General features: G+C 38.5%; 1 protein-coding gene across 2 annotated transcripts in view; it reads right to left on the bottom strand.

The window, feature by feature from the left end:
- The window catches only part of VIRMA (vir like m6A methyltransferase associated), a 55,200-nt gene extending 51,987 nt beyond the window's left edge, over nucleotides 1-3,213 (bottom strand). The window contains exon 1 of one of the 2 annotated variants that reach the window (XM_014565391.2): nucleotides 3,025-3,213. In XM_014565391.2, coding sequence (XP_014420877.1) covers nucleotides 3,025-3,087 — 63 coding nt within the window. In that variant the 5' untranslated portion in view covers nucleotides 3,088-3,213. The remainder of the gene's footprint in view (nucleotides 1-3,024) is intronic. The other variant, XM_006191982.3, reaches the window with a different exon arrangement.
- Nucleotides 3,214-12,771: the final 9,558 nt, after the last annotated feature.

Raw genomic sequence — 12,771 nt, 5'->3', positions numbered from 1 at the left:
GTACCTTAATATGGTGATGGGTGTATACACTTAAGCATATATGTATCTACTAGAGGATTTGGGAAAAATTAAAGAAAGTTGTTAATGACAGATGGGACTAAGAAAGGTGGAACTACGAAAGCCTATGTTTTTCTGTATCTTCTAATTTTTCTATAATGAAATCAAAATTTACTAAAATAACATTTTTATTCTCAAAAAAAGTGGCATACAAACCACAATACAATTTGTAATTCATTTACCACTACCCAAACCCCTTTACATATTTAACCCCTTTACGTATTTCCTTTGTGAAACAAGAATAATAAATGCCTGTCTTCCCTGCCAGATTACAAATTCCTTTGAGAGCATGGGCAGTAAGTTTTAGATTTTTGTTTTGCTACTTGCATTGCCCCTCCTAGAGCTATACCTCATCTTCAAAAGTTTTTTTCATAAATAATTGTTAAATAGATTCACAACTTTCTATTGTGCAAATCTATCTGGCGTACAACTAAACAAATCAAAAGCTAAAATATCTTGTTTCCATCAAATTCACTTCAAACCCACTTCGACTTTATGACTAATAATGGCCCCACCAGTTCTCTAGTCTCTGTAAGTGGACTTTTATCATTTTTAACTACTCTTACACAATCAGTTGCCATCCTGTCAATTCTATAACCAGTGTCTATCTTATACCTATTCCCTCCTCCTTAGTCCCACTGAGACACAGCATGGCAAAGCTTCAGAGCCGGAAATGTGTGTTGTATGTCTTAATTCAGCTATGCCACTTTAGGAAAATCACCTAACCTCTCATGCTCAGTTTCCTTCTATCAAATGCGGATAATGATCTTTCAAAATTGATGGAAGGATTAGAGATAGTGTATTTAAATTACCAAAGTACTGAGTCTTGCACAAAATAAGCATTCAATAAATGCTAACAATAATTAGTGCCCATCTGCTAACTGAAGCTTTCAGTATATCTCACCTTTTCTTCTCAATTTTCCACTTCTAATTTTTCTGAACCATTTTAGGCATTACTGATACATTGATCAGTACATTAGGTACAAATCTACCCAATGTATTTTACTAATCATATAATTTGCCTGCTCATAAACTACTTATTTCTTAGAAAATAAAGCCCATGCTCCTTTACTGAGCATTCAAGGAACTCTGTGATCAGGCTTGGAACTGCCCATCAGGTGCCACTTCACACTAATTCAGCATACCCTTCCAGACTGACTACTCCAGGAGAGTGCCCTCCTTTACTATCTATAATTGTGGAACATATCCTCTTCCACCAAAGATCAAGTTCATGTACCAACTGCTTTTGATGAAGTCTTCCCTGATACTCCCAAATGAAAAGTAATCTGTCCCCCCTCTGAAATCATACAGCCTTTTTAAAAATTATCTCTAATACTTAGTTATAAACTCCTTGAGAACAAACATCTCAACATTCCATATCCTCCGAAAAACCCTACTCCTCCTTCAAGACCCAGTTCAAATGTGATCTCTACTAAGCCTTCCCCAATCATTGCCAGAAAAAGGTAGTTAGTACTGATTCTTAATGTCTGCTTAAGAATGAATTAAGAAATACTAGTAAGTATATGGTAAGTAAATGAATGCTAACTTTCCTAAACTGGAATACTACTAAACTAATTTATCATATGCTTTTCTTTTTTTTTCAACTGTTGTCTTTCTGTACACGTGACAGGTTTGTTCTTACTCAACTCCTGTATCCATTGTGAGTTTTCCAAAGTCTAGCTGAAATTACAGTCAGAGAAGTACGGTCATTAAACAAACAGAGCTAATTGACCCACACAAAATGAGAGACCACAAATTAATTCACTATTAGTAAGATATGCTAAAGCTTCCAAACGTTTGATTTTTATAGACCTATAAACCATTCGTTAAAATCATTAGAAGACCAAAGCTGTCAAACTTCTTACTTTACCAAGTACCAAAGTACAACTGCTACCCACTACCATCACTATCCTTGAAGAAAAAACAGTTCTCTCTTGAGGTACAAACTACTGTATGTATAAAGTAAATAAGTTACAGAGATATACTGTTCAGCAAGGGGAATATAGCCAATATTTTATAATAACTTCCAGTGGAGTATAATCTATAAAAATTGTGAATCCCTATATTGTACACCTGAAACTAATATAATGTTGTAAACTGACTATACCTCAACTAAAAAAAAAGGAAAGTTCTCTAGATTAAGTTTACACTGAAAGAGAAACAGCTCTGGGATTTCTTTAAACTTCTTTATGGACTCCATTAAGGTTCGTTTTTGGCTAGCTTTCGGGAACCTTTCGCTAACAGCTATTCAATTTACAAATCCCAGAGCCAATCATACATTCGGAGTGCTCAAGTTAATGTAGAATGATTACTGTACACACTCCACTCTCGCCCTTCAAAACCGCAACACAATTGTGCTTTACAGTTTGACTACCATTCTCTCAATTCTCTTCACAAGTATTCTCCACGCAAAACGTTCCGTGTATTTCTTGTCCTAAAGTATAAAATTTTTCCAAGAGACTAAAGTTTCGAGATAAACTGGAGAATGCTGCAGTCCTAAACTGAATGAGGGTCACATCTGGAAGCATAACTCCCGTTAGAAAAGGGACCTAGGAGAAGGGATTTAGGAACCACGAAACCAGCGTGACCTGCTCAGTCACCAGCACTACTGTCAAACACAAACTATCCAAGACCTTTTCCAAAACACCACCCGCGGTAAACCTGAGAACCACGGTCCGTTTCAGGGTCCAAAGCGGACTGGGGAGGGTTGGGGTGGGGGGGAGCAAAGCACGTAGAGCAGCTGACTCAACCAAAGAAGGGAAAGAGGCCTGAGGTAAGCAGGGAAGAGGGGGGCTACCGCTGGCCTCCTTCAGACGCGGCGCCCACACCCAAGCTTGGGGGAGGGGGTGTGTGTGTGAGGAATCACAGCGGCAATCGACAGAAGAAAAAGTCCAGCCACACCTAATGCCCTTTTGTAAGGGTCTCCAAGTCGACAAGCAGGGTCGGAATCACGTCGCGAAGTCTTACCTCAGCGCTCGGGTGTTTAAAAGTGTCTAAAAATAGCAGCTCCATCGCCGAGTCCACCGCCATGTTTGCCGCGGGAGGGGGAAGGGGGAGGACTTCCGGGGCAGCCCTCCAACCTCGGCGACAGCGGCTCAAGAGAGGGAGAGTTGGAGGTACTTCCTGTGACCAGAGCGCTGGCGCCGCAAATCTGGGCCTATCCCGACGCGTCGCGCTACCGGAAGTCGCCGGATCAGCCTTCTCCAGCGCGGCGGAGGGCGCCCTCTGAGCGCCGGGAGGGGCGGGGGGAGAAGAGGAGCGGACTACGGGATCTCCAGAGGTCCAAACCGCGTCGTTCTACCTCGTTCCAGCGCCACGGCGGCCTCCGGGTGACGGAGCGCGCAGAAGGGTTTGGTGAGGCGGAGGAGGGGTGGGGAGCGCTGCCAGCTCTGAACGTCCGGCCCAGTGAACCCTCCAACAAGCAGCCTTTCCAGGGTTGTCGAGAAAAAGGTGCAATCAGCGAGGTTGAAAAGTAAGACTTTTTTGTTAAAAAAAAAAAAAAAAGAAACGAAACTGTTGCAAAACGAAGAGGTTTTTTTGTTTTCTCATCTGCAAAATGTGAATTATCAGTCATAAACATACCTCACCCACAGGCTTATTGTGAGGACTTATTTAAATAAAATTCAAAAAATTTTTAATGTGAAATGCCATGAACAATTAAAATGTAGAGTGAGGTAAGACTCCCGTTGAGGGACATTGGAGCAGTTGGAACTACCTAGTAATCTAAATTGGCACAAGAGCTTAGGAGAGCGTTTAAAAATTATCTAGTAAAAATTACATGTGCTACCCTGCTTCTAGGAAAATTCTTGCACATGTACCCAAAGAAATACTGACAGGTACAAGAATATCCATGGCAACACTTCAGAGTTTAAATAATCTGTAAACTTAATTGTCATTAATAAGAAGTAATAAGTAAACTGTGGTCTACTTATGAAATGTAATAGTATAAAGCAAGTAGAAAAGAACTGTTGCTATGTCTACTAACGGATAATCTAAAAAACAGTTAAGCAAACACGTTCTTCACATATTGAAGTGTATGTTCTATGAAATAGCATTTAAGTAGTTCAAAACATAGAATATAACATTAATTTTTAGGAACACATGAATGTTACAAAAATTAAAGAGAAAAATATTGGAATGATAAACACTAAAATTTCAAGACAGCGGTGAACCAGAGGGAGATGTAATTGAAAGTGCCCATGGACTTCAAACGCTTTGATAATGTTTTGCTTTTTAGGTTGGTAGTCGTTTCACAGGTGAGCCTTACATTATTGTTTGTACCTTTTGGTATGTCTGAAATATTTAGTAATAAATCAATTTTTAATTTAAATCTCCCATCCACCCACTTCGTTAGTCATCCAGTTTCCTCAATTAGCTAGCAGTTTATCTCTTTTACTATTTGTTTTCATCAAGGAACCAGTTCTTACATTCATATTTATTACTTTTATCATTCTGTTTTCTGATTCTTCAGTTTCTGCTTTTGAATTTACTAATTACTTTTTTCTGCTCTCTAGGATTATATGCTGCTCTTTTTCTAATTTCTTTAGCGATGCTTAAGTTACTTATATTCTTATTTATTACTATATATATTTATGTCTACCAACTCTTCCGTAAGCTCTGCTTTAACTGTAACTAATATACCATATAGAGCTTTTATTAGTAGTATTTTTTTAATATGGTCTGATTTTCTTTCTTTTTTTTTTTTTTTGGTCTGATTTTCTTATCTTTGATTTTCTTTGTGACCAAAGAGTAGTGTGAGGTGGCTTTTTAAAAAAAGTAACAATAAGCTACTTTTTAGAGCAATTTTAATTTTGGGGGAAATTAAATAAATGTTACAGAGTTCCCTTTTTCCTCTCAAGGATTCCTCTATTATTATTATCTTGCATTAGGGTAAATTTATTATAATTGATGAGCTGGTATTGATTTATTATTAATTAAAGTCCATAGCTTACATTAGGTTTCACTTTGTGTTATACATATATATCATACATATATTTCAATTTATAGACTATCTCTGAAATAAGTATACAAGAAACTGATCATTGTTGTTGCCTCCAGGGAGGGCAACTTGATGGCTAAGGTACAGAAATAGAATTTATTTCCATGTACATGTATAACCTAATTAAAAAAATAAAATTTTTAAAGATGAATAAGAGTTGAGAAAAAAAAAGACTTGTATAAACAACTCTTTCAAGAACTTTTGTTGCATAAAACAAAGAAATGAGGTGGTTGTTGGAGGGGAACATGGAGTCAAGAAAGAGTATTTTTAGGGTGGAGAATAACAGAGCATGTAGATTGATGGTATGAAGCAATGGAGAGAGAAACAATGATGATGAAGAGAAACAAGGGATATCTGAGGCAGAAAAGTATTGAGTAGGTGGGAGGGGTGGAACCTGGTAGCCACGTAGAACGTAACCTTTGCTAGAAAGAACACCTGCTCGCTGGTAACCAGGGACAAGAAGGAGTCCATGGGTGCACGGTAGTATGTGGAAATGAGGAAGTTCCCATTTTGATGGTTTCTGTTGTCTCAGTGAAATCATCAGCTATGACTGAGAGGGCAGAAACATGTAGGAGGTCAAAGAAAAGAGAGGTATTAACCAGACTTCTGGGAGAGCCCAGAATCCCTGATTGCCTATGCATCACCCCTCACAGTACATAAGGCCCCACATTCACTTCTCCTTGCTCACTCTTTCACCTTGTCCCCCTTTGATGATTCAGCAATTCCCATCTAGATATGACTCCCTTAATCCAGAGGTATTTTGCATCTCTGTGCCCTTGCTTACATGTTTTCTTCTGTTTTGAATGTGAACCCTCGATATGGCTTTCAAAAACCTACATACAGGTACAGTAGCACCGAAAAGAATGAAATACCTAAGGAATGAATTTAAACAATGAGGTGAATAGCTTGCACACTGAAAACTACAAAATATTGCTGAAAAAAATTAAAGAAGTCTTAAACAAATGGAAAAATATTCCATATTCATGGATTGGAAGACTTAATATTGTTAAGATGACAGTATTACCCAAAGCAGTCTACAAATTCAGTGCAATCACTATCAAAAGTATATAACAGCCTTTTTTTCCCCCAGAAATGAAAATCTGATCTTCAAATTCATATGGAATTGCAAGGGGCCCCAAATAGCAAAAACAGTCTTGAAAAAAAGAACAAATTTGGAAGATACACATTTCCTAATTTCAAAATTTACTACAAAACTACAGTAATTAAAACTGTGGTAATGGCATAGGGATAAACATATAGACCAATAGAACAGAATTAAGAGTCAATAATAAACCTTTACATGTAAAGTGAATTGATTTTCAACAAGGATGGCAAGGCCCTTCAATGGGGAAAGAATAATTTCTTCAATAAATGGTGCTGGGATAACTGGATGTCTATATGCAAAAGAATGAAATTATGCCCTTACCTCATACCATTTACAAAAATGAACTCAAAATGAATCATGGACCTAAACATAATTATGGAGTTAAAACCATTAAAGTCTTAGAAGGAAATATATCAGTGAATCTCTGTTACCTGGAATTTGGCGAAGGATTTTTAGATAGGACACAAAAACACGAGCAAAAGAAAAAATAAATTGGACTTAATCAAAATTAAAAACTTTGGTCCATGAAATGACTCTATCAAGAGAGTGAAAAGACAATTTGTAAAATGTGAGAAAATATTTGCAAATTATATGTTTAATAAAGGTCTATTCTTCAGAATATATAACGAACTCTTACAGCTCAAAAACAAAAAGACAAACCACTCAGTTAAAAAATGGGCAGAGAATTTGAATAGACATTTCTCCAAAGGAGTTCAAATGGTCAATACACACTTGAAGAGACTCTCAACATCTTTAGTCATCAGGGAAAGCCAGCTCAAAACCACAGTGAGACACTTGACTCCCATTAGGATGGTTAGAGTTTTCTAAAAATAAGAATTGGTGAGAATGTAGAGAAATTGGAACCCTTGAACATTGGGAATGTAAACTGGTGCAGTCACTGTGAAAAGCAGTTTGGCAATTCCTCAAAAAGTTAAATATAGAATTACCATATGACTCAGCAATTCCACTGCTAGGCACATACCAAAAGAATTGAAAACGAGCACTCAAATACTTGTCTATGTATGTTCATAGCAGTGCTGTTCACAATGGGCAAAAGGTGGAAACAACCCAAATACCCATCACTGAATGAATGGATAAACAAAATGTGGTACATACATACTTCCTGCACTACACGGCTCCCCAGCTTCTCATATTTGATATTTTCTCATTTGTACTTCAGAGTATATTCAACACCACATTAAGCTCTAGTACCCAATCAGCTTTCGCCCTTATTTGTAGGTTAGGGATCCCCTTCTAGTCTATGAGCTTCTGCCAGCATAGCGATTATACCCTGTTCACTAATATGTCCCCAGTAGCTGGCGCACACTAAACAGTCAAAGATGTTTGCTGAATAAATTGATTTTTTAAGCTATTTCAAATCACATGTAGAACTAGATATTATGCATGTTTTGTGTATCAGATGCTTGGATGGCACTATTCTTTTCCTTTCATTTTTGTCTGTTTTGCTCGTCAGTTTATAAACTCCCCTGGGACAAGGCTCTGTAAACAGCCTGTAGTAAACTATAGCTGTTTTACCAGCTACAGTGTCTTTCCTTCTTTGATTTACACCACCCTGCGGTGAAAAGAGCCATTTGAAGAAAAACAAGAATTGCCTCTATAGTGAAAAGCAATTTATGCAAATCTGAACGCTTGCCACAGGCAACTTGACAAAAAATGCAGAGGTGATGGGAGAGAGCTAAGCAGCCCTAAGTCCATGTTGCATTTATCTGGTAACAGATGAGCTCTTTTCCAAGGTGACTGACATGCACACCAGTACACAGAGGAGGAAGAGGGTCGGCATGAACTGCCAAGCATTTCAGCCTCTCCAGAGATGGAGTAGTACATCAAGAAAGACCGATTTGGGAGTCTGGCAAACTGCCAGCTGCACGACATCCATCCACCAGCAGGAACACAAAGGGCCTTTATTTTCTTCCCTCCCTGAGCGCACTGATTAAAAGTAACAGCTGCCGCCCTTTCTTGTGACACTTTATTATGATAATTTCCTACTGCCAAGGGCTTGCTGTGAAACTTACACATCATTCTTCAGACTGTGGTCTGGAGATTACCTAAAGATTTGAGAAATCCATGGATTGTAGATCATTATCTACACAAACTGCCTCTCACTAAGCACACCCAATAGTGCCAGTTCAGAAAGCTATCTTCCAACTTTCTTCCAGCCTCATAAAGTCATCACACTCTGGGATCCTGTCTAATTTAAAGACTGGCGAACAGCCAAAACTCTGGTTCAGTTCTGCTATGTAGACCATAAACCTTACATGTGACACTTTCTCCCTTTTTGTGTGATTGCTCTACTGTATTCAGCAGATCCAAAATCTCTCAAAGCATGTTCCCTCCAGAAGCACCATGGAGCAGGTCTCTGTGATCAAAATAATTTGGGGGGAAGGGTATAGCTCAGTGGTAGAGTGCATGCTTAGAATGCACTGGGTCCTGGGTTCAATCCCCAGTACCTCCACCAAAATAAACAAACAAACAAACCTAATTACTACTCCACCCCCAAAAAATTTTAAAAAGTAATTTGGGAAACCCTGTATACCCCAGCTCCCTCTTAGAGCTTTTACCATGAGTGTTACAGGCTCTGAGATGTATAAAGTAAAGAAACGTCTCTAAATTTTTTTAGAACTTAATTACTAGCAATGGTAGCTTACTCTAAACTTGCTCTTAACAACTTTACATTTTTTTCAGAGGAATTTGTTCCATGTGTAGGTTTAGATTTGGTGTGTTTGTGGGAGGATGTGCGCTCAAGATCTTACTACGTTGTCGTCTTGAACCAGAACCTTAGCACCTTTAACTATTTCTGTACTTTTTTTAAGGGCTAGTGACACCAGCCTTATGGATTATGAAAACGTAAGTACAAAGGCTAGGTGGATTTGGAGATGGCGGGTAGAATGAACTGAGTTGGCTAAAATTTGTTTTTATATAAGAACTTCATGTCAACTGATGAGCAACTGTTAATTAGGTTCCTCTCCCTCTCTCTCTCTCTATCCACCTATGTTCCCGCATCAGAAATTCCCCCCTTAAGTCTTCTGAGATTGTGCAGTGACTATAATGTGGGCTCCCAGCTCCAGCTAACTTGGTCAAGTACAAGCCCCAGGCACAAGCTGGGATGTGGGGAGTCATCGGTTGGCAGCAACCTCTGATGTATGTGGCCTGACTCAAAATGATGAGAGACTCAAGTGAAACTCCCAGCTGGTAGCAGGACAGAAGGAAGCAGATCCATGGAGTGGAGTCAAGTCAACTTAGTGATAAAGGTCTAGACTAGAATGAGTGTGATGGTTAGCTCGGCCGAAGTCCTTCAGCTGCCTTGGGTCCAGCAGGTTCACTGAGGGAGGGCCGGCCATGTCACTGCTCTTGTTTGAGGTTAATTTTTCTTACTGTTATCCCTTTGTATTTAAATAGCTTCAGTGGGTCTATATGTCTTACAATCAAACAATTCTAAATTTGAATAACTACTTAAAAAGTGATTTTCTGAGCTCAGCAAGATGAATGCAGCAAAGTGAAATATGATCATGATTTTAAATAAATAATATAGAGTTGTAGAAATGAAACACAAATGTTAGAAAGATGACTTCTTAAAACTGTATAGTATAAAGAGATTACATGAATTTTTGAGATGTGGGGCTGAGGGTTTTGGCAGGAAAGAGATGGCATATTCAAAAGGTTAATTCCAGGATCTTTAATAATAAATTAAAAAAATAAACAAAGAATGTTGAGTGAAAACTTTTGAGGTAATGAATATGATCATTGTATTAATTATGGTGATAGTTTGACAGTGTATATTATCAAAATCAGCAAATTGTGCACTTTAAATATATGCAGATTATTGAATGTGTTATGCCTCAATAAAGCTAAAAAAAAGTTTAATGAAGGAACTATTTAAGAGGTGTGAGCAGAGTCAAAGGTAACACATTCATGGACTAGCAGTCTTTTTTTTTTTAACTTTTTATATTGATTTATAATCATTTTACAATGTTGTGTCAAATTCCAGTGTTCAGCACAATTTTTCAGTCATACATGGTCATATACACACTCATTGTCACATTTTTTTCCTCTGTGAGCTACCATAACATTTTGTGTATATTTCCCTGTGCTATACAGTATAATCTTGTTTATCTATTCTACAATTTTGAAATCCCAGTCTATCCCTTCCCACCCTCCGCCCCCCTGGCAACCACAAGTCTGTATTCTCTGTCTATGAGTCTATTTCTGTCCTGTATTTACACTTTGTTTTTGTTTGTTTGTTTGTGGAAGAATCAATATTGTTAAAATGGTCACACTGCCCAAGGCAATCTACAGATTTAATGCAATCCCTATCCAATTACCCAGGACATATTTCACAGAACTAGAACACATCATAATAAAATTTATATGGAACCATCAAAGACCTAGAATTGCCAAAGCATTACTGAAGAGAAAGAAAGAGGCTAGAGGAATAACTCTCCCAGACTTCAGACAATACTATAGAGCTACAGTCATCAAGACAGCATGGTACTGGTACAAAAAACAGACATATAGACCAATGGAACAGAACAGATAGCCCAGAAATGAACCCACAAACTTTGGTCAACTCATCTTCGACAAAGGAGGCAAGAATATACAATGGAATAAAGACAGTCTCTTCAGCAAATGGTGTTGGGAAAACTGGACAGCAGCATGTAAAACAATGAAGCTAGGACACTCCCTTACACCATACACAAAAATCAACTCAAAATGGATCAAAGACATGGACTAGCAGTCTTGAGAAGCAATTAATCCCCCAGGGCTGAGGAAGCAAGCGAAGAAGACGTCTCAGAAAATCAGAGCTGCAGGTGTAAACATGAGGCTGGCAGGCCACAAACTACTTGTTACCATCCAAACAGAGAAGTACAGAAATAGACAGTGAGCACTTAGAGACTTCTATAGCAACTTAATACACTAAGTTATATTTGTCGAATAGAATAATATAAAACCTGAGGGTTATATTTTGTATGTCTTTGGGGGAGTTTTATTTCACTTTTCTAGTAATTAATTTTTGTTATTTTTTTTTTTGAAGTCGTTGACCAATTGTGGATGTTAATTTAAAAAAAAGATCATTCACCACTGATAGTTTGAGAAACACTGGTCCAGAGGAATTCAACCTCTGATAAAACTTCAGCTTTTCCTAGCTTCAGGAGAGAGCTAGGGGAAATGCATTCCTCAGCCTCTCTTCTCCCACACTGTGATCTCTCTGTGTCTCCCTGGGGCCAAACCCAGTTAGAAGCCAGAGGACAGAGAAGTCCAGGTGACGCCGTGTACTGCCAGCCAGGTGACGGGGCAGGGCAGAGAAGGGTGGAAAATGGATCTGGAGAAGCAAGCAGAGAATAAGCCACATGTAGTCTGGGCTATGACACTCATTAGCTGTGTGATCCTGGGAGAGTCAGTGTCAGTGATCTTCAGGTCCCGCATCCCATAAAGTGGGGATCCCTAGACCGCTGTCCACTTCTCCCACCACTCTTCATTCATTTGCTTAAGCCAGAGACTTTGCAGTCATTCCCATCCCATCCAGTCAGTCCTGATAGCTCACCTCCATAAAGACATTCACACGTGTCCCCTCTTCTCCATCCTTACCGTCCTCCATGAGCTGATTTCCACAGAAATTGTCCATTGTACTGCAACAGCCTTCTGACTGGTCTCCCTCTACTCCAATGCATCCTCCAGAATGACGCCTGAGGGACTTTTTTAGAAATGATATCCCCTTCAAATTATTCTTTTTTTTTAATTGACATATAGTTGATTTACAATGTTACGTTAGTTTCAAGTGTACAGCAAAATGATTCAGTTATACATACATGTCTAGTCTTTTTCAGATTCTTTTCTGTTATAAGTTATGCCTGAGGGATCGTTTAAAACAGATCTGACCAATCAGTTTCCTAGCTTAAGTACAGAATTTGAGAGTGAGCATTTAGAACTGCTTACGTGTTTAGAGTGCTTGAGTGTTTTCTTGTGTTTTGATTTTGATCTTCCGATTATAAATGCTTTTTTGTATATCCATGTTTCAAATCATGCTTTTTTTATCTGTTTGAAATGTGCTTGTCCCTTCTTTGCCAGCTACCTCTATTCATTTTTCAGAACTTGGGAAAATTTCTCTGACAACCACACACAACACCAGCAAGGGACTCCTTCATGCTCTAGCTCTATATTTTATTATATCACTTATTCCTGCATTGTAATTGTAACTTCCTTTTAGAAACTGCAAAGCCCCTTGAAGGAAGGAAGGAAGGTACTACTTGCCTAATTGTATAGGGTCACAGTAAGTACTCTTTATGTATTTGTTGAATGACTTGTTGAATAAATGAGAATGGTCAGTTACGTCTTTACAGAAATAGAATTTGAACTAAGTAGTGTCTGAAGAATAGATAAGAATGAGATGGCCAGAGAGGAAGAAAGAGAGTTCCTGGTTGGTAACAATTTAAGCCAAGGTAGAAAAGACCAGTGTGATCAGTGAGTAGGTGAGTCTGAATGTAGGAGCTAAAGATGGAAGAGGTCAGTGGAGGTCCAGTGGAGGATTGCCTTGAATTGCACATTGGAATTTGTTTCGTAAACTGGGAGTGAACAGAGGAATTGAGGTTGAGCA

This window comes from Camelus ferus, chromosome 25, assembly GCF_009834535.1.
Source record: "Camelus ferus isolate YT-003-E chromosome 25, BCGSAC_Cfer_1.0, whole genome shotgun sequence".
Classification (NCBI taxonomy): Eukaryota; Metazoa; Chordata; class Mammalia; order Artiodactyla; family Camelidae; genus Camelus; species Camelus ferus.
This window is presented reverse-complemented; position numbering and strand designations above follow the sequence as displayed.